Here is a 26,366-nt window from a genome sequence, read left to right as displayed (position 1 = left end):
GGGGACCCGACTGAGAGGTAGGTGCTTGGACGGTTGCTATGGAAACCGACTCCACAGCGAGGCCCTTTGCATAAGTCACACTGGCCGAAGCCAGTGGAGAAAGGACATAGGAAAAAGGGGATGGGAGGGTGGGAGACGGAAAACTAGCTACTTGCGGCGAGAAAGCAAACTGCGAATGTACGCGTCAGCAAAACGACAGCGCGCGAAAAGCGTGGTGCGCGAGAGCGAGGCTGCGTCAGGTTGAGGCTACGCTACACGCCATTAACTTATGCCAATCAAAGCTTGACTTCAAAACAAGTTGGTGCTGTATCGCAGGCTCACGAGCTCGTGAGCGTCGTCATATTCAACCACATGAAACATCCCCCAAAAGTCAATTCGTAGCACGAATGATTCGAACAAGCTTTAGGCAGCTCTCTAGCAAGGTAAGATAGTTATGCATGGCTTATGTTGCTATTCTAAAAGATATGAGATCGTTACCGAGCTTAATAAGCAAACAATTCACACTTCAGCTGCTTTTGAAGGCTTTTAAAGTCTCGAAAGACAGCGAAAGAAATGACAACAAATTTAAGCATATATATTTTATGTAAGTTAATAAGCTTAAGCAATAACGTTAGCTTATGTAATTATAAGCTTAAACTTAATTTAATCCTAAGCTCATTTTAACCCCATTCTTTACAATACCCTCTCAAACTATTCCCAAGATCACAATGCACTACCCCCTACATGTACCTCCCCTCCCTCTTTACATTTATGCCCCCCCCCCCCATTTATGATCCATTGGTCTTCATGCATGCTGTATATTTTATTATTTCAGCCCATTAGCCAACTGGTAAATAAAGTCAAAATTGTTGAAGTGGGACCAAGAGATGGACTTCAGAATGAAACGGTATGTGAAACACTGTAGGTCATAAAGAATAAATGTTAATTTTATTATGGAAGAATTTTGATATTATATTTCTTGAATGCATGGTTCTGTTTTCACAGAGGATTGTACCAACTGAGACAAAGATCAAGTTGATTGACATGCTGTCAGAGACTGGTCTTTCGTCAATTGAAGCAACCAGTTTTGTCTCTCCCAAATGGGTTCCACAGGTATTGCCAGTGGCGTGATTCGGATAATAGAAGTAAAAAAAAAAAATACATATTGAGTCATGTATGTCATTGAGTCATGTCTGACATAGACATACAAAAATAATAAATTGTTAAAAGTTGATGTTTTGGCATCATCAAGACACCATTCTAAACACTAACAATAAAACTGAATTAGGGACGTTCACGTTTAAAATTGTTTAATATGCGCTTCCATTCTGCGCCTGTAATTAATGGAGTGCGCATGCTGAGGAAACTTTATAAATATATATAGGGCTTCCCTTGTGGTCACTTGCAGTTTACTCTGACTGAAATGGCTGGTGCCCCCAGATATTTTTTTTTTGATTGATGACTTCCTTTTCCATTGGCAGATTGTAAAAAATGAACAAAAAAACAAAGTGTGAAGTTAAAAATTTTTCAATCTTTCTGTCTACCGGGTATGTGACAAAAAAATCTAGGGTGATCTTATCTTGCAGTTTCTTGTGGGCTATTGACTTACTTCCTTATCTATACTGACTTACTCCCTCCTGCCACATGCAACATGCCCTAATTATAATGTCCCTTAGGGGGAAAATGGGCCGATTGTCTGGCCATTGCTGGGTACCAAAGAAAAAATGAGCAACCAGTATGTACTGGAGATGTCGATCAGCAGTCTAATTTAAAATAATGTAATTCAAATTGTTAGGTGCAATGCTTTTATTTTTATCTGAAATGGATGTAATGTCATAGATGGCTGACCATGAGCAAGTCATGAGAGGAATAAACAAGATTCCAGGCATTTCCTACCCAGCCCTGACTCCAAACCTCAAAGGCTTTGAAACAGCGGTAAGTAATACATAATTTTTATATACTTTTTTTAGGTGAATAATTTTTTGATCCTTGCTTTGCCTGTTTATACATGTAAACTTTGGTTTCTGTAGCATGAAGGAATAATTGCTATTCAGTCCCCCTGGACTAGCCACAGACCATGTGTTTCTGTGATTTATCTAATGGTATTAATAATATATTCATGGGTGGGAGGCGAGGTGGCCTAATGCTTAGCATGCCAGACTCTGGATCGAACGGTCTGGGTTTGAGCTCTGGCTGATGTCACTGTATTGTGTTCTAAGGCAAATCACACTTTATTCTGCAGTGCCTCTCTCCACCCAGGTGTACATGTATAAATGGGTACTTGCAAAATAATGCTGGGGAGTTACCCTGGGATAGACTAGCATCCCATCCAGAGGGTAGTAGAAATATTCCTAGCCGCTACCAAAACCAAGATCAAGCTCTGGCAGTATGAGCCACTTGGCTTGAGGCTTACCTTTTTTCATAGGATATTGAAGCTAGAAGAGGTCATAAATAGCAAGCCAATTTGGCAATGACAATTTTTTTTTTAATAGTTTATACAGAATGATATACTGCAAAATTGTGAACATACATGTAGCATCTTCTGTTACATGAATTGTATTGTGATACTACAAAGGGAGCTAAATATTTTAATGGATGGTTGATTTGCCATTTTAACAGATGCAAAAAGTTTTATGAGCAGTTGTGTTAGCCATTCAAATGGTTTGATCATGCGTCATGTAGTGTTATTAAACAGTTCACTTGACACTTGAAATGGTTTTTGTGAAGCATTCAAATGGATAACAAAAAGTGGGTGTGGGTCTTTTCTGGAACTACAAAAGAAAACCCACACTAATTATATAAATTTTACATAGTACATGGGTGTCTTTCACTTGCCATGGATCTCAGAAGGTACTGGTAAATAAAGCGGTGATGGTAATACTGTTTATTATATAAACATTCAGTGAAATACCAGGAAATCTTTTGCGCGAAAAAATTATATCTTCACAAGTGAAAATAACATGTTATTTTCACGTGTGAAGATATCGATTTCGAAACATTTTCTGTCAAGTTTGCCCTGTTTCAATGCTGAAAGAGCCAAAGTAAATAGACATTAAGTCGAAACATCTTCGGATCTTCCTTGGCAATCTTCGGATATTTTCGGACATTTTCGGAAAAGTTCGGAAAATGTTCGGAAACATTCGTACGACCTTCGGACAACATTCTGCAAATCTTCGGAAATCTTCGGAAAATGGTCGACAATCTTCGGAAAATCGTCAAAAACATCGTAATTAGTTGGTTTATATAATAAACAGAATATTACATGGTTGCTTGGAGATATGAAATTTATCTTCTCGTGTTCAAATCGATATCCCGATATCGATTTGAACACTCGAAGATAAATTTCATTTCTCAGCGCAACCATGTAATATCCTCTATTTATTTTCAGATGGAATGTGGTGTGAAAGAAGTGGCCATCTTTGGTGCAGCATCAGAGTCTTTCAGCAGGTGAGTGGTGCATGCTAATGATAATGATGATGATTTATTTAAAATGCCATTGCATCATTCTGTAAGACAAAACTAATACAACATATTTACAAGAATTTAATATAAAAGATAAAAAAAAGTTTTACAATACATGTTGTTGTAAATGAGAGAAGACGATTGCCTGAGAAAATACTAGGCTTTAATCACCAAATCTCTGTCTATACAAACATGGCGGCCAACTGCAACCACGAGGCGACTACAAGGATCGCAGGCTCATACAAGAAAGTTGAACATACTACATGTACGACACAATGAATTATAACGTAACGCAAAACTCGCAGTGTTCAAGTCCAGAGGGCCTTTAAGAGGGCCTCTTGCAATGTCATTTCTACAACATTCACCCTGTCCTTTAAAGATCAAGTCTAACAACAGGACGACGAACTCGTTGGGAGCGACATACAGGTTCTGAGTCCAGTACTGGTGTAAGTTCAGGTTCAGGTTCAGGTTCGGGCACAGATGATGGTTCTGCGTCAGGCGTGACACTCACATGTGTGTCAAGAGGCAAGTTCTCTGCTTCCTCTGGAATACATTCTGGTGCTGGCTGAGCCTCGACAACTTCCATGTAACCCTTGGGTGCGAGGTGCTTTGTGGCCACCGTCGTCTCCCTACCGTCAGGATAGCGCACATGTGCATAGTGAGGGTTTGCCTGGAGTAGTTCCACTTCATCGACCAAAGGGTCCATCTTACTTGTGCGCACCTGGCGTTTAATGTGCACTGGGCCAGGTGTAGCTAGCCAGGTGGGAATGGAGGCACCAGCTGACGATCGGCGTGAGAAACCAAAGAATCGCTCATGTGGAGTTTCATTGGTGGCAGTACACAAAAGAGAACGAACAGAGTGCAGCACATCGGGGAGGACATCCTGCCAGTTCTTGAGTGGTAGGTTCTTGGATTTCAAACTCATAGTAACTGCCTTCCATATCACACCATTGCATCTCTCTGCTTGCCCATTTCCTTCTGGGTTGTAACTGGTAGTTCGGCTTGAAGCTACTCCTTTTGAAGACAGGAATTCACGTAACTCTCTGCTCATGAATGAAGCTCCGCGGTCTGAATGGACATATGCTGGCATTCCAACAAGTGAGAACAGCGATGTAAGGCACTTTATGACTGTGTTCGTGGACACATCAGGACATGGGAAAACAAATGGGAACCGGGAATATTCGTCAACAACCATAAGGAAGTACTTGTTTCCGTTATTTGTCGGAAGAGGGCCTTTAAAGTCGATGTTGATCCTCTCAAATGGCTGAGTGGCTTTGATAAGGGGAACCTTCTCTGGGCGATGGTACTGAGGTTTACATTCACAACAAACAGGGCACCGGCTTGTCATCTTCTTAATCTCATCCAGGGAATAAGGTAAGTTCTTGGTTCGCACAAAGTGGTTTAGTCTGGTGATGCCTGGATGGCAGAGCGCTTCGTGAAGCTTAAAGAGGGAATCTTCAGTGGGCATGGCACATGTAGTCCTGGACAGTGTGTCAGCTGGGATGTTATCTCTGCCGGGACGATAGAAGATATCAAAACTGAAGCAGGAGAGTTCGAGTCTCCAACGCAGGAACTTCTCGTTCTTTATCTTTCCGCTGTGCTGCTTGTCAAACATGTAGGACACCGATTTCTGGTCAGTTTTCAGGATGAAGTGTCTTCCAGTAAGGAAGTGTCTCCAATGCCTCACCGCTTCTATTATAGCCTGGGCTTCCTTCTCTATGGATGAATGCTTCAGTTCACTGCCTTGAAGAGTTCGTGAGAAGAAGGCAACAGGTTTTCCATTCTGGTTGAGAGTGGCTGCTAGCGCTACTTCGGACGCATCAGTTTCAACTTCAAAGGGAATGGTCTCATCAATAGCGGTGACAACAGCTTCTTCTATCGTCTTCTTGAGACTTTCAAATGCTTCAACAGCTGGCTGGGGCAGAGGGAACGACTTGCAAGAAGCAATCGGCTTGATTCGATCCGAGAACCTTGGGATCCATTGTGAATAATAGGAAAATAACCCGAGACACCTGCTCATGGACTTTGAGTCGTGTGGAATGGGGAGGTCACGCAGGGGCCGTAGACGATCAGGATCTGGCCGTATAGTACCCTCCTCGATGATGTATCCGAAGACGGGGAGACGCCGGGTTGAGAAGATACACTTTTCAGTGTTGTAACAGAGGTTCTTGCGTTTGGCAGCTTCAAGGAAATGTTCCATGTTAGTGTCATGGTCTTCTTGGTCCTTGCCGCAAATGGTAACGTTGTCAAGGTAAGGGAAGCTGGCTTCGAGATCATTCTCATCTACAAACTTCATCATCTCCCTCTGAAAACAGGCTACTCCATTGGTGACCCCAAAGGGCAGGCGAGTGAACTGATAGAGATTTCCTCGAGCTTCAAAGGCGGTGTAAGGCTTGTCTTCCTTCTTAGGCGGTACTTGGTGGTACGCACTCCGTAGATCGATTGTGCTAAATACTCTGTACTGGGCCATCTTGTTGACCATGTCACTTATCCTCGGCAATGGGAAGGCATCTAACAGTGTAAACCTGTTGATTGTTTGCGAGTAGTCGATTGCAAGCCTCTTCCTGTGATTCTCGTCTTTAGTTACAACGACTTGTGCCCGCCATGGTGAAAGGCTTGGTTCAACAATGCCTTCTTTGAGCAATCTTTTCACTTCCTCGTCAATAAAAGTGGAATCCTCTTGGCTGTATCTTCGAGACTTCGAGGCAATGGGATGGCAGTCTGCAGTCAGATTCGCAAAAGGCTTAGGTGGGTCTATATTCAGTTTACTAAAACCACAGACGGACAAAGGTGGTTCAGAGCCCCCGTAATGGAAAGTGACGCTCGAATGCTGGGATTGGAAATCAATACCAAGGATTAGGTCAGCACAAAGTCCAGGCAAGACGGACAGTTTGTAATCTGCATATTTACGTCCTTGGTAGGAGAGCTCAGCGACACAGGTACCGGTGATACTAACTGTACGAGATGCTGATGTAGCCATGGATACTGTACCAGATGAAGGATGAACGGTAAGAGCTACCCTCTCTACCAACCTTGGATGAATAAAGCTTTCAGTGCTACCACTATCAAAAAGGGCTTGGACCTCCAGTCCTTGGATGGTAACAGTTCCTGAAGACTTTGAGAGGGATTCAGGGGTACCGACTGTTGCAAGTGTAGGAGACCAGGCTGCAGCTGAAACTTTATTCTTGCTTATCTTCTTTCCATGGCAAACTTTTGCAAAATGGCCCTTCTTCTGACAATTAGAGCAAACTACATCACGGGCAGGACATTTTGAACGAGGATGGTTGCTGTTTCCACAGAAGAAACAAGTAGTCGCTTGAGGTGAACCATTTGATCCTACCGCAGCTAGCGTGCTGGGATCTATCTGCTCTTGATCCACCGTAGTGGCGGGTGGAATGGCTGCATTGACAGATGAAGGAGGACCAGAGTAGGATTCGGAGTTACGCATTGCCAATTCCAGAGAACGAGCTTGATCAAATATGGCCTTCAAATCTAGCGTATTATTCTCCAGTAACCTCTGACGGATTGAAGGTGATCGTAAACCAGTGATAAAAGCGTCACGGATGCTTTCTTCGCAATATTTAGAAGCAGTAACACTTTGGAAGTTGCAATCCCTGCTAAGCGTTTTCAGAGCTTGAAGGAATTCATCCAAAGTCTCGTGAGGTTGCTGGCACCTCGTGGCAAGGATATGGCGGGCAAATATTTCGTTCCGGGGTTTAACAAAAAGAGCTTGTAATATTTCTACGGCTGCTTCATAGTCGGTGCACTCCTCGATGTGTTGAAAGATTGAGGGAGAAACGTAATTCGCCAATACCGAGAGCTTGTCGAGGTCTCTTTGTGGTAGGACAGCCAAAAAGTTATCGAAGGTTCGTTTCCAATGAAGCCATTCTTTCGAAGCTTGGCCACTGCTAGGGTCCGTTTCCAGGCGCTCCGGACGAAGTACTTTGTCCATTGAGACTGGTGATTAAATTGTTGTAAATGAGAGAAGACGATTGCCTGAGAAAATACTAGGCTTTAATCACCAAATCTCTGTCTATACAAACATGGCGGCCAACTGCAACCACCAGGCGACCACAAGGATCGCAGGCTCATACAAGAAAGTTGAACATACTACATGTACGACACAATGAATTATAACGTAACGCAAAACTCGCAGTGTTCAAGTCCAGAGGGCCTTTAAGAGGGCCTCTTGCAATGTCATTTCTACAACACATGTAAAATGTACAGCCTATGGGGCTGGGTTACAAACCAGTCTTACAAATATAAAAGAATATAAAACCAGCAAATACAAAACTAAAAAAAATAAAAATCCTTACTGGTAGTCTATTTTTAAAAATATGTGTTATATACACAGTTAAAAACCATGGCTGAAAAAGAAAGAAGGTTTTTTTGGTTGAACCTCTCCACCCCCTCTCCACCATACCCCTCCAGAAAGCTTCATGCTTCATGCTTTCCTTAAAGTGCTACATTTAACTATGATCAAATTTTCGATTTCCATATTTTTACATTTTCATGTACAATAAGACTTTCTTACTCACCTTGCAAATTTTCAATCCATTAATAACATCAGAAGTCGTTTTGTTTTAACGTTTATTTCCGATATTTTATGGCCGCCATTAAACAACCTTGTTCCAAGGCTTGGTTTTCGCGTGATTTTCAATACATATTGTTATTCTAATTTCAACCCGTGAGGTATTTTAGCCTTTGACGCCATTTTCTCCCTATTCGCAACCAAGCCTTGGAACAAGGTTGATTAATGGCGGCCGTAAATTCTCTGGAATAAATGTTATAATACAACGACTTCTGATGTTCGTAATGGATTGAAATTTGGCAAGGTGAGTAAGAAAGTCTAATTGTTCACGACAATGTAAAAATATGAAGATCAAAAATTTGATCATAGTAGCACTTTAAAAATTTTGAAGTGTCTTTTGAGACCCTCCACCACCTCAGAATTTCCAATGACCTTCTGTAGCCCGGTAGGTATGGATATTTTCTAAAACCACACATTTTTTTTTTTTTTACAAAAAGGAAAAATATTAACTGCTCCATATCAGAAAGCCTGAAAAGGTTTGAAGCTGTCTGTGAAGCTGCCAGGAAAAACAGCATTCCAGTAAGAGGGTGAGATTTTCTCTGTAATGTAAATGTGCATAACATTTTTTATAACCTTACAATAATTTTAGTTGCCAGTATTTTCTCCACTGTTTTGCAAAAATAAAATTATTAAAAATCTTCATATGAGCGGCAGCCTAGTGGCCAATCAGGCCGGAGCTTATCCCGGTTTCTCTAGCATGGAGCGACTAGGAGTATTTCTACTCCGCCCTGGATGGGATGCTAGTCCATCACAGGGTTACCCCCAGCAGTAAATTTGCTGATGCCCATTTATACACCTGGGTGAAGAGAGGCACTATGAGAGTAAAGTGTCTTGCCAAAGAACACGAGACAATGACCCCATCTGCTCAATACGGAATCCGGAGTCTAGGGCTAACCATTAGGCCATGCACTCCGCCTCCCATGCAGAGATGGTCACCTAAAAAATAAAATTTATTTACCCTCGGTATTATGAGCCGTGTTAGGGCTCTAGCAAGTAAGATAAAAGATAAAAATTCCTCTGAATAATACTATGAACATTTTTTTTAAGTCATTGTGTTTTGTTTTATCTACAGATATGTTTCATGTGTGGTTGGTTGTCCATATGAGGGAGTTGTTGCTCCAAAGGCTGTGGCAATGGTAAGATTTGTATTTGCAAACATCGTAAAAAAGCCCCTATCCACCCCCCCCCCTCAACCCTCTTTTAAGCTCCCCTGTCTAACACCCCCCCCCCCCTTCTTCTGTACATGGTAGAGCATGACAATCTATGAACAAGAAAACAAAGTAACATTACAGTTTTAAAGTTACAGTCAAACCACTTTAATACGGACACTTCATCAGGGTCAGGGAAGAGAGTCTTTATTATGGAGGTGTCTATATTACAGAGTTAGAGTTTATATGAATTTTGGTTTCTTTTGGAGCAAGTCAACTGTTTGTTAATAGGGAGGTGTCATAATTTTATTATAGAGGTGTCGGTAAGAAGAGGTTGAACTGTGCTTATCCACCACATTTACCGGTACTATATATGGTTAGACTAGCCTTAAAACATCAAATAGTCCTGCCACTTTATTTCTTTATCCAAAACAAGCCTCTCTCTCTAATAACTACCCTGCCCGGGAGTGGGAAGGGGGATGGAGGGGGGTGGGGTTCTACTTGACATCATCTCAGGTAGGAAGGTGCGGCCCGGCCTCCTAAACCCTGACTCTGTTTAAGACACAAACCTCTGATTTTCTTACCCTGTTTAAGACAGATTGCCAATTTTGATACCTCGTCTAAGACATAGACAAGTTCCTCATTGGCTTTGTTGTAATCGTGAATTAAGCTAAGTATCAATGCCGAAATTAACGTAGGTCAGCAATTCGAAAGAATTTGTGAAAATTTGGCTTGTTACTTAGTTTGTAGAAAATTACACCTCTGCAGGCATATAAGAATATCCTGTTTAACATTGGTCTATGTAAAGATGCCCCGTTTAAGACAAAAGGGGTGATATATCCATGGATACCATGTTCAAGACAAAAAATGCCTGAAAACCATACCCTATCGGACCGCACGTCTCCGTTAAGCCCTTATAAGGGAGTACCCCCTCCCCCCCCCTTGGGCCGCCCTGTCAAAAGGGCTTGAAAGAACCTTGCAACTTCAGTGATGTGCTTGTCTTTCTGTGTAGGTGACAAAGAACTTGTTTGACATGGGATGTTATGAAGTGTCTCTTGGTGACACCATTGGGGTCGGAGCTCCAGGTTAGTTGGTTTTCACTAACGACGGAGTTGGAGACGTAAATCAAAGTCGTAAGGAGAGGGGTGAATAGGTTCGTGGATTGACGGATTTGGCCTTAAAATGCGCCCGAATTGCGGATTTTTCGCAATACATTGAGCGGATTCCGTACTCTTCATGACAAGAATTAGGAGTGGACTTTGAGAATTCGGAGTGGGGCTATAGAATTCGGAGTGAGGATTAATATTGGGAGTATTGTTTGGAATTTGGGAACTTGTGGGCCACCGTACGAAACCGGATCGTCCGAAGTGGTTTCGCCTGATTAAAAAAAAAGGGCAATTGGCGTATTGCTTGTCTACTCTCTGGCAAGTTCATCTTTGTTGGATGCAAGAGGAGTTCAAATCATCCCAGCAACATTCGAGATTGATTAGACAAGATCACTCTTCGTGTACAACCACATAAAGTATATCGCGCAAATTTATCACTGTAAGTTGTTTTTGTGGGAAACACTTCTCTTAAAATAACATTTAAGACAAAGTTGCGGGAAATCAAATTGTTGACTCACAAGTGAGGAACAAACGGACGCTACGAGAAGTTTATTTTTTTAAAATTTTTTCCCCCGATATTCGAGGTAGGATCTGGCGAAGACCGAATAGCGTCTTGACCGAAACCAGACACTAGGCAGTAAAAGTGTCTGGCAATCCCTGTGTCAAAAAGCCTCCCTTTAAGCTCGTTACGCACAAAAGTTTGTTACGCACTTTTTTCTCCCCAGCGATTGCGTGACGAGCCAAAAGAATACCAGCGTAGGAAGCTGTGTATTAAGTTCACTTCTACTTTGAATGTTTATTAGGTTCAACTCAGGCCATGTTGGAGGGTGTCTTAGAGACTGTCCCAGTCGATAATCTGGCTATTCACTGTCATGACACGTATGGTCAGGCCTTGGCCAACATTCTCACTGCTTTGCAGGTAAAAAAAAACAAATCCATGCATGCATACCCTAACAGCGTACAGTGTGTTTTAGTAGCTTAAAGGGACTGTGTCACGGCTGAGTTGAGTTTATTTTATTACATTTTGCCAAATACTCGCTATGGAACTTAATATTGTGCAGTGAAAATAGATTAAAAACCTGAGCATTTTACGAGCAAACGAGATTAACTTTGAAAACTGTTCAGCCCAACAATATTTCAAAAACCCATATCGCAATCCGTTTCAATCTTCTTCACCTTTGGCCATCCGTACCTTTTGTATTTGCTGTGTTATTGAAACGTTCCTTCGCTGTTTTGAGAGGTTATTTTCATATTTCACCGAATTTGATGGTCATTTTCCATGCCCAGTTTTGGATAAAATTCATGACACCCGCCCTTTTTAAAACGTTCGCCTACTCGTCAGTAAGGGACTGAGTGTCAAGTTCATTCACTGTCGTTTCTATCAATAGCTGGGTGTCCGGACAGTAGATGCCTCAGTCAGTGGTCTGGGTGGATGTCCATACGCGCGTGGTGCATCCGGGAATGTTGCTACTGAAGACGTTGTGTACATGCTGCACGGCATGGGCCTTGAAACGGTGTGTTTTTATTTGATTATTTTTCGTATAAATCATAGTTAGCATTATGATAATAATTTTTCTTGGACAATTCTGTTCAATGGGGAAAGGGGCAATGCAGTTAACCCTATGTGAAGCACCAACCCGTGAAACAAGGCCAGACCCACACCGGGTACTCCGTGCCCTACTCTTTTTGATAATTGTGTGGGTTTTTAACGTCCTCTGCTCACCATACAACACTGAAGATGCAGGAGACGGGGCCTACGGTTTGTCGTCCTTATCCGGGAAGACTACGACATCTGACCATTTGCAGATGTAATTACAAAGGCAGCACATTCTCCTCAGTTATTTTGATACCCTGAGTGTTGGTCAGCCTGGGAGTCGAACCCGAGACCTCCCGCACGACAGCCCGGAGCTCTACCAACTGAGTTAACCGGTCGGCGGTTATTTTTGAAACGAAGTTGCCGATTTATGGTAACCTCAACTGTCGCTCCTTGTCTCATATTTTAACACTAGCACATACACATTTGTACATCTGCAGTGATGGGCTATGCCTTTTGTAGATTATACAATTAGAATTAGAACCTGTTCAGTCGAGGGTACAAGCACCAGGTGATGACGACCAAAATGAGCCCGCAATTTTATCTTGACGTTGCTAAGCAACTGATGTCGACATTATCACGTGACAACTATCGGAGTAAAATGATTGGTTTCTAGCGAAATTCTCAGTTGCGCTGCAACGACGGACAAGAGGTAAGTTAAGAGCCACAGAGAACTTGGAAAAGGTGACGGTTTGTGCGGAGCTACGACAAAGGCTAGAACTCGAAACGTCAGCTTTTCAAATTCGCTACGGCGGCAAATTCACCTTAATCATACCCAAGTTGATAAAAACATTTGAGGTATTCTCGAACACTCGCTTTATTCGTCGATTAGGAGAAAGAAATGCGGTACAAATTTACGTTTGCTTCAGTGAAGATTTTTCAAAAGCGGTACTTGTTACTCCGACTGGGTTATTCCGCAACTGTGCTATTTTCTGTACGATGCAATAGCCCCAGGACTAGTTTCGAAGAACTGTTCTTGGTGCTATCGAGAACAACACTTGCTGGTGGTCAGATTGGAGGACTTGAACGGGATCTTTAGAACCACTCGGCCACACAGCCTCCGTATTTTAGTTCTTGTCAGTGCCCGTTATGTAGTTAGCATGTTCCTGTTGTTTTATTTGCGTTTTTTGAGTTTCTGATTGGCTCAATAACATCTCCAACGTGTCCTTTAGCTTGACTAAAGCCGAGTTTACAAGGGCAATTTTTATGTGACTAATATATTAATCGTGTAAATGGCACAACAATTATTTGTCAACAGTTCAAAGTTTAGTGCGACAGAAATGACCTTGGACAGCAGAGATACGCACAAAATTACGCGCTCACAGTGCCCAGTGGGAGATTGGGAGACTAGGGACCACCAATGCTGGCGCAATCTTTGCCACATTTTATGTGACGAGTTGTCTACACAGGCAATTTTTCGTATGTGACAGCTTTTATTTGTCACATAAAATCTAACACGCCAGCTTCTTAGCAAATGTCACATAAAATTGGCCAATTTTCCTCGTCTACACGAGCACATAAAAATTGTCACATAAGAATTGTCACATAGAAATTGCTCGTGTAAACTAGCCTTAAACTGTAGCAGTAAATGTTCCTTTTCTTCGCTGTCTTATTTACTCTTTTCTTTTTATCCAAAAGGGAGTAAACTTGGACAAACTAATTGATGCTGGAGACTTCATCTGCCAAGCACTGGAACGAAAAACTGCCTCGAAAGTTGCCCAAGCGAGGAGAAACAATTCAGAAACAAAAAGCTGATGAACACCAATACACAGTGAAGACTTCTCTATTTAATTCCAAGATCAAAAACTCAATTCTCTTTACTGACTGCGTGCATTTTCTCTTAATGACGGTGTCGTGAATTTGGCAACACATCAGGATTGCCATTTTTTTTTTCGGATAAAACCAACTTTTACGCTGAAACATATGAAGACGTTTACACCAATCGCGCGCTCGAAAAAAAAACCGATGAATTGTAAATGCCAGTGCATGATGCATGGCAGCTTGTCATTTCTTTTTTTTTCTATCTGTTTTCTTCATTATTTTGGTAAATGTATACACCTGACTGAAGAATTGTTGACCCATGAAAGCATAAACCATGAACGATTCGACTCAAATATTAACTTGGAAATCGTAAACACTAATCGTCGTCTGTGATAGAATAAACATGATAATAAGACTGGTTGCATGAATCGTGCTCTTAAGGCTCTCAAAAATATCTTGATTATCAATAAAAGGAATACCACTATAAAGCTTACCAAGGCTGTCTACCCAGAATACCAATGGGTCATATCGTTCATGGGTTAATGCTTTTCACAGGGTCAAGGTTTCTGTAATTAGGTGTATATTTATTCCACAGCAACCAAGTAAAGGGACTGCTTCCAAAAACGTCCATTAACTCATGCAGATTGCATATTTGTCACACTTCACTTTATCGTCAATTTAAACGGGGATTGATTTTTGAGACGTTTATTTATACCCTGAAAACGAAAACAAACACCTTATTCTTTTCAGCAGGAAGGAACACATAATAAATATTGGCTAAAAGCCGGATAAATATTAATTGAAATGGCTAAATGAGTTTATTCATTCAAAAGCTACAAAATAGCCTACCGCAGGTACAAAAGATAAATATGACAAATGTCTTGAATAGACCCTATGCGAATGTGGCTGCCAATGTCTTCTGTTAAATAAACCACTGAATGCAATGGTCACACAACATATCTCCACGTTCTGGCCATGACCTGTACGCATGCGCACAGCCTATCACCCGTGGAGTGGCAGCCATGGACAGCTGTTTCGTCCTTGTTAGGACTCATCAGCGTGGCATAGCCAGGCCTAAGGGGCTCACATAAGATCATAACCCCGCCGAAGTTTCCTAAACGCTGATGGGGGTAGGGTAAAGTCTAGGCCTTTCTCGATTATGCTAGCATTTTTTGGCATTTTTTGGGAAAACGAGCATTTTTTTTTCATTTTTTCTTGAAAAATAATTTCTAGCATTTTCTGTCATTTTTCATGACAGTGATCCAGATTTCAGCACTCAGAAGGAGAAATAATCCTAAAGTTTCACAATTTTGATTACTTAATTTGATTGTTTTCTGTCTGTTTCGACTGTCGACCCTGTGCGTTGTGTTACTTGTGTACTTGTGTTGTGTTACTTGTGTGTGTGTTTTTTTTTTTTTGAAAAATATATATTTTTTAATTTTTTTTACATATGTTTTTTTTTTTATTTTATTTTTTATATTTTATATTTTTTATAAACAAACAGTTATTAAGTATCACCTGTTGTTGATATGAGCATATAACGTAAGAGTTTGTACGTTTTGTTTGAAATAAAATAAAGCATTCTTTGGAATTCAAGTGGCATGTCTTAAAGAAATCAGGCATTATTTTAGCATTTTTTGGCTTTATGCGAGAATTTAGTAGTAGCATTAAATGCCAGTTTTACTAGCATAATCGAGAAAGGCCTAGTAAAGTCTGCGTTCGAGCCTAGTGACCCATCACGCCGGAGCTTATACCGGTTTCCGTAGTATGAAGCGACTAGAAGTATTTCTACTCCTTAGCCAGTACCCATTTATACACCTGGGTGGAGAGAGGCATAGTGAGAGTAAGGTGTCTTGCCTAAGAACACAACACAGTTGCCCCGAGCCCAGGGCTCGAACCCAGACTGCTCGATCCGGAGTCCAGCGCAGTAATCACTAAGCCACTGCGCCTCCTTAACGCTGATGCATGGTGACCCTTGAAAATAAATGAATGATAAGCTACTCTGATATCTCCGTGTTTTTGGTTTAAAGGCTTTGAAATTGTGGCTCATTTGAATTTAAGGGATTTGTATGAAAACATCCAACCTGGCCTGCTTAGCCTTGTTGTCATGTTTTTGATAACACAATTGCCCCTGTAACTTCCCATTGACAGTGCCAATATTCTTCCAGCAACAAAAACATTTTCCTCAAGAAAAAAAAAAAAAAAAAAACTTGGAAAAATGCTGGTTCTTATATGCGGGTTTTTACTGTTTGCCAAAAAATCGGTCTATAAAATTGCCTAGCATGTGCAGTAGTTTCCTACAGATGATGACATGTTTAAATCGATTTTTATAACATGTTTTCTTCCATTTTATAACAAAACATGTTCTTTTTTTAACATGACATTGATCTCTTTTCATATGGTAGCATTTTTGTAAACGCTGATCGCCAGTTAATACCAGAAGATATACCGATCACTGATTGGCTTTTCAGGATAAATAAAGATGTTTACTTTACTTTACTAAAATCTGGGTACAATTTTCTTGTTAGCTCATTTTCGGCTTTTTAGTCTAATAAAGGAATACGGTTTGTGGAAGACGACCTACTTTCTACTTACCTCACGACCGAGAAATATAATTTATTTCTTGTTGCTAAAATTCTATCAGAACGTTATTTTAGTTGTAGAGTTGAAAAATTAGAGCATTTCTGCCCTCGGGAAATGATAAAACAAATCTAAGGTGGCGGCTCCAAGATGGCGACTGCTCGGAAACTATGACGAAATTCCTACGTCACGTGACGTCCTCACGTCACGTGACGTCTTGTTATGGGCTGCAAAAGCAACGTATTTGGCCGTACTATACACCCTTAACGGTCTTAGTGTCGCAACTTCAATACTCTTGAAATACAGGTCGTGAAAGACCAAAAATCCGCTTTGAAAGATTTATAGTACTCAATTGTTTAGTGAAGGCTACAGGGTTCCTACAGGACCCAAAAGTAGGAGACTGACCTTAGTTTGATAAACATCTTTTACTTACAATGGTTAATAAAGGAATTCATTTAAACGAAATCATATCACAACACGATATAAGGCGCAAGATTACTATTCAAACTTGGGCAGCATATCAGGGCATCAGGGATATCATTTTTACAGTTGTCCGACGTTTATATCACGTGTCCATTTGGGGAAGATATTTCAAAGTTTTTCTTCGATTAAAGGGAAACTCTGTGCAGCATTTAAATGAGTTCATATTTTCTGGTTACAGCAAAGTAACGGTTACAAAGATTACAAAGTTAGCACTCCGGAAGTTATTACGTCAGTTTATGGCCATGGTTGGATATGTCACGATGTTTAAGTGTATCCCTACCAAAAACAGAGGAATCAGAAAATTCTCCATAATTAGATTCCAATTTGTGGAGGTCATCATACCATACCCCTGGCTGTAACATTCTCTGCTTGAAAAGTGATTTCTTGTGGTATTTCTTATTTCTTGATTCTCTTAAAAAAAATCACAAATGAATACCGAGTAAATGGAATGTTTATTACCTAATTTGCATTTGAAAGCATTATAGTTGTGAGCAGTAGAGCTATTTTACTTAATTTTCTTTTCAGGTACACTTTAAAGCTACAACACATATTTCTCAGACTCAGTAGGCTTAAATTTAAGAATCTTTTGTAATAGTGACTTTTATGAACCTGATCCCAACTTTCTCTTCTTTGTCACTTCTATAAACCTCGAGAGTAAGTCCCTTGCTGAGAACCAGTCGGTTGTTGTAGCCAGTGGTCCTCACGAATCCTCCGTCATGCGCAGTGTAACACGAGCCCCAGCGTTCATCCAACTTGAGAGTGAAGACATACTGACCGGGGTAGAAGGAGTCGCTGGGCTTGGGAGTCACTGGATCACGTCGTATGGAAGTTACACTTTGGCCTGACACGCCTTCCATTCCGAAGCATGGAGAATGGTCACCATAATTCCACTTGTCGACAGTTTCAAACCCGATAAATCTGGTACCGTCTGACACGCCATATCTGATATCACTGTCAACTCCTGCTCCTTCTCCAATGCTGACGTCATGTGCGACTGTGATCTCAACAGTCAGCGGTAAGGCATCTGTTAAGACACCTGGAGCGACCAACGGCACCTTGAGGAGAGCAGCATGCTGTACTGAGCCTGCGTTGAATGTGATTTGAGCAGCGGAAGTGGTGCGTTCATTGGCGATGAACGACGCATGCGCCTCAAGCCATAATGGTGTCATATGAAAGACTTTGATGTTTTCCTGAGAAGAGATTTTAAAAAAAGCTCACTTCGGTCTTGGTAAATCAAGTTAAACTAAATTTATTTGTGGATTGTATTGAAATCGAAAGATTTAGAAAGACCTTTCAATGTCGATTAGAAAATTGAATGGTATGTCAACAAAGAGAGTAAAGAGCAAAATAAATATCGTTTAACGCACCGTAAAGCCTGAGGAAATTTATGATACACACTCCACTTATGTTTCATTACCATTAAATACTCTTGGAGATAACGAGGGGAGTACTCCTCTCCCTTCCCCTCCCCTCCCTTCCCACCTGTTTGTCAGTCTAAAAAACAACAGATCGAAATGCGGCTAGCGGAATGGTTCGCGGGCGGGTGCGTTCTACGATGTACGGTCCACTCGACGACGTCGCTCAACATGGCAGCCCTACTCCAGACCTCCAGAAATAGGTTAATGTTGAGGTTAATGTCAGCTTACATCTTTGATATTGGACATCCATACTAAATTCTATTGACAGCTGTCAAAACAAGGTTTCCGCTGACCAGTTTCACATGACCATATCGTGGGCTCAGGTGTGGAACTCTTCGAGGTCGCGTGTTTTTTTAAAGTTGATAAGCTAATGGTTTTTAATTGGTTCGCGGGTTCAAGTTGTACTTTTTTCTGTCTATTCGCCGTTTTCACTGTTCCCATAATAAACCTTGTTTACCCCCCAAACTTTTTGCATAAGCATTATTTTCAATTTCTCTTGGGATTTACAATGACGTACAATCATCCCGAGAAATTTAAAACAATGCTTATGCAAAAATTTTAAGGGTTGAACAAAGTGTATTATGGGATCGCGAAAAAAGCGAATGGTCAGTAAATTCAGACTTGAATAAAGGGCAACCCGAATAACTGGGGAGCTTCGCTTTTAGGCTTGGCTAAATCTATTTAAACTAACCTCTCCCTTGCAGCCTTTTGCTTGACAAAGTGGCATACAAATTGACTGGTCTGGTGATTGTTCTGCCTAAACAAAAAAAAAAAACAACCAAAATAAAACAAGCAAACAAACACATAAGCTTGTTTACGCATGGAAAATGAGCATCAAATTCGGCGAAACCTCTTAAAACAGTGAAGAAACATTTCAATGACGCAGCAAAATCAAAAGAAAATACGGATGGCCAAACATGACGACGATTGCAACGAATTGCGATATGGGTTTTTGAAATGTTGTTGGGCTGAACAGTTTTCAAAGTTAATCTCGTTCGCTTGTAACTTTAAATTATAATGCCCGAGAGACAAATTTGGATGCAATGAAGCTATAGTTTTGTCATTTAGATCCCGAGAAGTAATTTCTCTTTAAAAAAGTAAGTTTCATAGCGAGTTTTTGGCAAAACTTAATACAATAAACCTTACTCAGCCGCGACACAGTCCCTTGAAGCCTGGTACAAACCTTTGTGGTTTGCTTGTAGCTTCCATTAATCACTAAAAGATCCTTGAATCTTATATTTTGATTTTTTATCGGAAGATATTTCATTCTAATTAGGCAGCGGTGAAGGAATCGAGAAGTACGAGCTTTTTACAGCCATAAGGAATGTGTGCAGGATAACGACAGAATTACTCGTAAAATATATGGATTTCTATAGATTATAATTATGTCTAAGATAGACAGTAAAAGAAAAATTAATTATAAAATCACTGAAGTTTCCTAAAGCCAATAAGCCACATTTCAGCCACTTTTGTTTTATTTTTATCTAGGTGTTTGGTTTTTAATTATGGGTGACTAGGATGGCCAAGGAGCCCCATCATTTTGGTGGTTGGAGCCCGGAGCCCGGAGCCCTGCGTTTTGGGGTAAAAGATCTCTGAAGCCCTTAGATGTTATTCAGCAGAAAGTTGAATAATATGGCTGGGCATTGCTCCATCAGTTGTTTTTTCTCTCCTAGTATCTTTATTTTGCGCCGAAATCACGAAAGGTTTTCTTCAATCCGTTGCGACAAAAATAGCGAGTTTGTTCTCCTGGCGAGATGTTTTCACGGTGAAATGAATGTTTCATGCAGCCTTTATTCCGAGAAATCGATCTGGGAAAGCGCCTTTTGACACTGACTATAATAATAAACATGCGAGCTTAATAGTTTGCGAAATTCCTAATTATACTCGCCTACAGATGGTAAAAAGAAAAAATACAACTTACCGATGAAATAACGGCAGAATGCAGCACCGCTGTGATTAAGGTAAAAAGACGCCACGACCCCATTGTCTACAGAATTCTCCAGGAATCTTTTTTACGCCTTACGAATTAAAGAAAATTATCTGCGAAAATTCACTTGCAGGACTGAAGGCAAAATTGTACGCAATGAAAACTAATTTAAGTAAATTAAAGACATCATTTAATATGGTCTTGCGTACAGTCAATACCAATTTCTAACGATCTGTTGATTCAGCTGTCTTTTTAGGAGAAAACTGATGTTAAATTCACAGGCTTTTGTTAATTAAAATATAATTCAAGAATACTTGGCCTAAAAATAATATATATGAAAACTACTCGGCGCAAACTAACAAAGATATCAAATTATAATTATTAGGTATATATAGATTAGAACTTCTCTTTTAGCAGGTCCCTGCGTTCAATCACAGAGTCGATCAATTTTCCTGTTTGTTTTACTTGTATTTTAGTTGTATTTTTGAGAATTTGGTGTTTAATCAAGATAGTTTTTACGTCCAAAGCAATTTAAGCGAATATGAAGTACCGAAGAAGGAACTATCTAGAATCTAGAATGTTTTCGCGGCAAATCTTGCAAGGGTGGCTATGGCACGCACGCGCAAATTTTTATCGTGTGGTGCATTTCAGTCCTAACACCTTCGCGCGGTATTAACTTCTTTCAATTCGTTTATCGAAATGCCCGGCCAAATGGCATGATTCCAAGTGCAATTTGAATCAAATAAACACAAGTAAATATTATTCACTTTTAATTTCACATGACAAATTATGTAATTAGCGACCTGATAGGATCTTTGGGAGCTACGAAAAAATCTTCAGAATAATTCCGATATGAAAGCAATATGGGCAGCTAATATTAGACAATGTTCGGGCAAAGTTCGGTTATCTTCGGTTGCCTTCGGGTTGTCGAAAGTCTTCGAAATGATGTTGCAACGATCCACATAACTCGATGATACTCTCGAAGTGAGGAATTTAAGTATTTTAACTTCCAACCTTGTGAATCTCATAGGATGTACGTCTGTTAACCAATGTTTAACAACATTTATGCACAAAGCAATTTTGTTTTCCTTGAATCCCAATGCTTCTAATTTATTTCTTGTCGTTAAAATTCCATTAGAAGTAAGAAGTAATTTCGCGAGAATATATTTGTGAGCAGTAACGCAATTTATCCCTTTTTTTAGTTATACACGTAAGTGGTACGTAAGTTACAATTCACAGACTCAATCGGCTTAAATGTAAGAATCTTTCGTGATAGTAACTTTTATGAACCTGATCCCAATTCTCTCTCCTTTGTCACTTTTATAAACCTCGAGAGTGAGTCCCTTGCTGAGAACCAGTCAGTTTTTGGAGCCAGCGGTCTTCACGAATCCTCCGTCATGCGCAGTGTAGCACGAGCCCCAGCGTTCATCTAGCTTCAGAGTGAAGATAAACAGACCGGGGTAGAAAGAGTCGCTGGGCTTGAGTCGCCGGAAATGCCTTCTACTCCGTAGCACGGAGCATTTAGACTGTTCACAGTCCCCTATTTTCCCGTGAAGTCGTAGAGATCGATCGTTCAGTCCGACGGGCCGCCATCTTGGTTTACGAACGCGAGCGAAAACTGGGGAGAGTGCAAAAATAGGGGACTGTGAACAGTCTACGGAGCATTAGAGTCATAATTCAACTTGTCACATGTTTCGAAACCGATAAATCGTGTACCGTCTGACACGCCAAATTTAATATCGCTGTCAACTCCTCCTCCTCCAATGCTGACGTCATGTGCGACTGTTATTTCAACGGTCAGCGGTAAGGCATCTGTTAAGACACCTGCAGCGACCAAGGGTACCTTAAGGAGAGCAGCTCCCTGTACTGAGCCTGCGTTGAAAGTGATTTGAGCAGCGGAAGTGGTATGTTCATGGGAGATATATGACGCATGCGCCTCAAGCCATAAAGGTGTCATGTGAAAAACTTTGATGTTTTCCTGAAAAGAGATTAAAAAAATAAAGCTCGCACACTTTTGGCTTGGCAAATCATTTTGAATTGAACTTTTTTGTAAAAATGCTTCAAATCGAAGGATTAACAAGGGCTTACATTATCGATTAAAAAACTATGTCAACTGATTCTTAATCTTTACGTTTACAGCTGTTAACAAAAGAACATAAAAATCGTTCAACCCACTGAAAAATAAATTTAATGACATATTTAGCCAACTATATTTTATTACCAGTAAATACCTTTGAATACACTCCTTCCTTCCCCTCCCGTCACCTCGACCGCGGTCAAATGATAAAAACTTGCAAAAAAAAAGGAGAAAAGTTTTTTATGGTACTTTAAAGATTAGTTCTTTTCCCCTTAATTTGTAAAATTTATTTGACTTATTTCCCTTGACTTGTTTGTGCTGTGTTTTTGTGTTTTTCCGACCCCAATATTGCAATTTATTTTATGTTATTTGGTTTTTTACACTGGTTATCTCCTTAGTTATTAAATCACATTTACACACGGCAGTGTAAAGGTCGGTTTAAACGACCGTAAAGCTCAAGTAAAGCTGGTGTAAATTTGGAATTTAATCAGCTTTTCGCTAACCACCTTTAACAACATTTAATTGATGGTCTTAAAGTTGGACAACCAACTTTACACCAGGACTAAATCACGCAGGACTAATCAGGGGGACGATGCAGCGTACAAAATGTCCGCAATATAATCCAACCTCGTCCCCAGGGTCTTCTCCGTATCGAAAACTCGTCGCCGGGGAAGTCCCTGGGGCGAGGTTGCAATATAAGCAAACGGGAGTACGGTGATCGAACTTTCGATTGAGTACGATTAACGACTATTCGGTAATCGAACGTTCAATTTTGTTCGATTGTCGACTGTTCGGTAATCGAACGTTCGATTTTGTTCGATACCAAATTTTGTTGTGAGTTCGGTTATGTTCGATTACCGAACCCAATCTAACAATTAGTGTTCGGTAGTCATCATCAGGCGCTTGTTAACCTTACCTCTCCGTTGCATCGATCCTTTTGCTTGACAAAGTGACATACACATTGACTGGTCTGGTGATTGTTCTGCCTGACATCAGAAACAAACAAACAAACACAAACCTTTGTGGTTTAAAAATAAACCACTGAATGCAATGGACACTCGAAACATCTCCACAGCTCCCATATGGTTCTTTATGGGGCTGAGGTTTAAAGTAACCTTCTGGTTCGCCTCTGGAGTAAGGGACTGGTCAATAAGTACGGGGGGGGGGGGGGGGGTGGGCCGGAGCAATTGGAAAAGTGGTGGCTCGAAAATTTGTGACCCACCCCTTCTTTCTGGCTCAAAACTGACTGACCCACCCCTGATAGGCGGTTGAAAAATTACATGACCCACCCCCTTTGCTAAAAAAATATCAAGTGACCAATCATTTATTTAATCATCAGTTAGGGGTTGAAAGTTTTTGATTTGACTTCAGCTTTTAAAGTGAAATTCCCTACATAGACATTTTCTCTGATGGACCCTGCTGTTCTCAACACACCAAAGAAGGATGAATTTATCACTTCTTATACTTGCCTTTTGTAAGTTTCCCAAAAATTTGTGTGTAAAGTCCGTGGGGAAATTCAGACACAAACATATGCAAAAAACTGAACCTGTTTGTAATATTAATTCATAATAAATTATTGAAGAGTTCATATTTTTATACAGAAAGTAATGATAGAAACTACAACCACTGTCTATCATTCATAATATTTGCAAAGTGTTTTACTAAAGAGTTTATTGGTATTAAAAGGCCAAAAGCCAAGCGTGAATCTATGCAGGTGAGAGACAGGCAGAACTGATGTTATGATCACGTGCCCTCTTGGGGGGCTCCCCCGGGAAATTTTTATATTTGGGTCTTTAAAAATCACTAGAAATTCATTTAAATTGGTGACACATGGAGAAATTTATCAATTTTTTAAACTAATGAATATAACTTTCCTTGGAACTATAACAGTTGAAAGTTAGTGAATAAATAAGATGACCCACCCCCTATGTGTAGATCAAAATTACATAACCCACCCCTTTTGGAGGGCTCAAAAACTGATGACCCACCCCCTTTCTGCTCCGGCCCACCCCCCCCCCCTCCCTGTACTTATTGACCAGTCCCTAAACGGCGGGGTCTTTGATCTTATGTGAGACCCTTGCGCCTGGCTATGCCATGCTGATGAGTCCTAACGAGGACGAAACAGATGTCCATGGCTGCCACTCCACGGGTAATAGGCTGTGCGTATACGTGCAGGTCCTGGCTAGACCGTGTAGATGTGTCTTGTGACCATTGCATTCAGTGGTTTGCTTGTAGCTTCAGTTTATCCCTTTGAGTTTCTGGAATCTTTTATTTTTTCAAGGAAAATATTATATTCTAGTTAGGCGTTGGTGAAGGAATCAAGAAGTTCCCATAGGGAATGCGTTCAGGATAACGACAGAATCGCTAGTAAAATATAAAGATTTGTATAGATTATGATTATGTCTAATTAAGCTAGTTAGTTATGTCTAGTGGTCAGTGGCAAACGAGGACACATTGTTGCTGACACAAATGTTTTTCTGTTTGCCAGGGTGCGTAACGTTTGTTGAGGACACAAAATTTGCATCCAAAACACAAAAAGGGGTTTATGATTTCTTTCAGAAGCATTTTGTGTCCGCAACAAATGTTTCCCTGTTTGCTCGCCCAAAAAAATCGCGAGTTTGCTCGCATCGCGAGAGTTTTACGGTGAAATGCATCACGGTTTCTTGCAGCCTTTTATTTCGAGAAATCTGGGAAGTACTGTCAAAAGGTACTCAGCACCTTTTGACAGTAATTGAACAATAAACAAGCAAAGAAGTTTGGGAATTACAAGCCGTACTCGCCCACAGAAGGGGGAGAAAGCGATAAAAAAATGTAAAAAGAAACAAAAATACTTACTGATGAAGTAACTGAAAGAAGCAGCATCGCTGTAGAAAAATGCCTCGAACCCATTATTGTCTAAAGAGTTCTCCTGCAATCTGTTTCACGCCTTGTGAATTAAAGAAAATTATCTGCGAAATCACTTGCAACACTCACAAAGCCAAAATTGTTGCAATAAATCTAATTTAAGTACATTAAAGGCATCATTTCATATCTTCTTGCGAACAGTCAATACCAATTTCAAGCGATCTGTTTATTCAACTGTCTTTTGAGAAGCTAGAAAACCGATGTTAACCCTCGGACGTACAAGGGTGGGGGGGGGGGGGGGTGGATGCCACCCCCCATAAGGTTTTTTCCAAATTTTGAAAAAACGATTTACTCTACAATGCTGAAACTTTCAGTAGCTGTTCATTCATCCTTTGCGGAAATTTTGATATGTCAAACATGTGTCCATGGTATTTGACGTTGCCATGGCAACGTCATAAATACAAGCAGGTCTTGCCAAAAATCGTCATTTTTACCATTTTTCTTATTTTTTTCCAGTGGGCTCCCTGCTAAAATATCTTTATTATTATTATTATTACACCATTTTGTTAATTAAAATATAATTCAAGAAAACTTAGCTCGCGAAAATCATATATGAAATTAAATCTACTAGGTGCAAACTAACAAAAATATTAATTCTTTTAATTTAGCAGTTTTAGCAGGTCCCTGCGTTCTATCCCAGACTCGCTCAACTTTCCTTACTGATTGATGGTTATTCCTGTATTTTAGTTGTAGTTCTGAGAACTGGTGTTACATCAAGATAACTGTTATGCTCAAAACAATTTAAGAGAGTATGAACTGCGGAAAGAGCTAAATAGAACAAAATGCCAGTTTTGCGACAAATTTTGCGTGATGACGAGATGCCGCCTCTGGGATGGGACTGAGACCGCGGTGTTCACCCCAGAACTTGCTAAGCAACAACGTGCAGGCTCGCGCTAGTTTTTAGGTTGGATAGAATAATTCGAAAACTCTTCGAGTTTCAGCGCGTTGGACTCTGGATCGAGCGTCATGGTTTGGGCAAGAGAATCAACTCTAAAAAGACCCTCTCCACCCAGGAACATAAACGGGTACCGGAGAGTTTGGGCAGCCTAACATAATCCTAGTGATAACTTGTTGTTGACAGCATCTCACCGAGAATAAGCAATACTCTTAGTTACTATATGCTACAGATACCTGGATAAGCAGTGTGCGCACAATGCATTTGTTAATAGTTTATTTCATTTATACAGCTACTGATAAAATTGTCCCTATTTATTTTTAATTAGATTAGGTCTTTTCAAAACTCCTTGCAGTTTTAAAGCGTACTCTTGATCCAGTTTTAAACAAGATAGTACCACTAGCTACCTTCATTAATTGGTGTTTTCCTTTTATTCTATAC

General features: G+C 40.5%; 3 protein-coding genes and 1 pseudogene across 4 annotated transcripts in view; 2 read left to right on the top strand and 2 right to left on the bottom strand.

The window, feature by feature from the left end:
• Window positions 1-26,366, top strand: part of LOC144666357 (nicotinate phosphoribosyltransferase-like) — an 89,362-nt gene that overhangs the window by 16,355 nt on the left and 46,641 nt on the right. The gene's annotated exons all lie outside the window — the stretch shown is intronic.
• Window positions 335-14,288, top strand: LOC144665469 (hydroxymethylglutaryl-CoA lyase, mitochondrial-like). The gene is made up of 11 exons (XM_078526697.1): window positions 335-422; window positions 815-886; window positions 985-1,092; window positions 1,819-1,914; window positions 3,368-3,426; window positions 8,470-8,559; window positions 9,105-9,168; window positions 10,193-10,265; window positions 11,090-11,205; window positions 11,675-11,800; window positions 13,519-14,288. The coding sequence occupies exons 1-11, from the start codon at window positions 387-389 to the stop codon at window positions 13,633-13,635; spliced, it is 957 nt and encodes a 318-aa protein (XP_078382823.1). The 5' UTR covers window positions 335-386; the 3' UTR covers window positions 13,636-14,288.
• Window positions 17,140-25,106, bottom strand: LOC144665515 (uncharacterized). 2 transcript variants are annotated; one of them, XM_078526745.1, is made up of 3 exons: window positions 24,962-25,106; window positions 18,814-18,879; window positions 17,140-17,894 (listed from the first exon to the last, which is right to left on the bottom strand). In XM_078526745.1, exons 1-3 carry the CDS (start codon window positions 25,013-25,015, stop codon window positions 17,280-17,282), a joined length of 735 nt encoding a protein of 244 aa, XP_078382871.1. In that variant the 5' UTR covers window positions 25,016-25,106; the 3' UTR covers window positions 17,140-17,279. The 2 variants fall into 2 exon arrangements, with proteins under 2 accessions (XP_078382871.1, XP_078382870.1); XM_078526744.1 differs by lacking the exon at window positions 24,962-25,106 and adding an exon at window positions 20,044-20,201.
• LOC144665896 (uncharacterized) lies at window positions 20,538-22,476 on the bottom strand (annotated as a pseudogene).

This window comes from Oculina patagonica, chromosome 9 (genome assembly GCF_052425735.1).
Source record: "Oculina patagonica isolate OP01 chromosome 9, crgOcupat, whole genome shotgun sequence".
Lineage (NCBI taxonomy): Eukaryota > Metazoa > Cnidaria > Anthozoa > Scleractinia > Oculinidae > Oculina > Oculina patagonica.
This window is presented reverse-complemented; position numbering and strand designations above follow the sequence as displayed.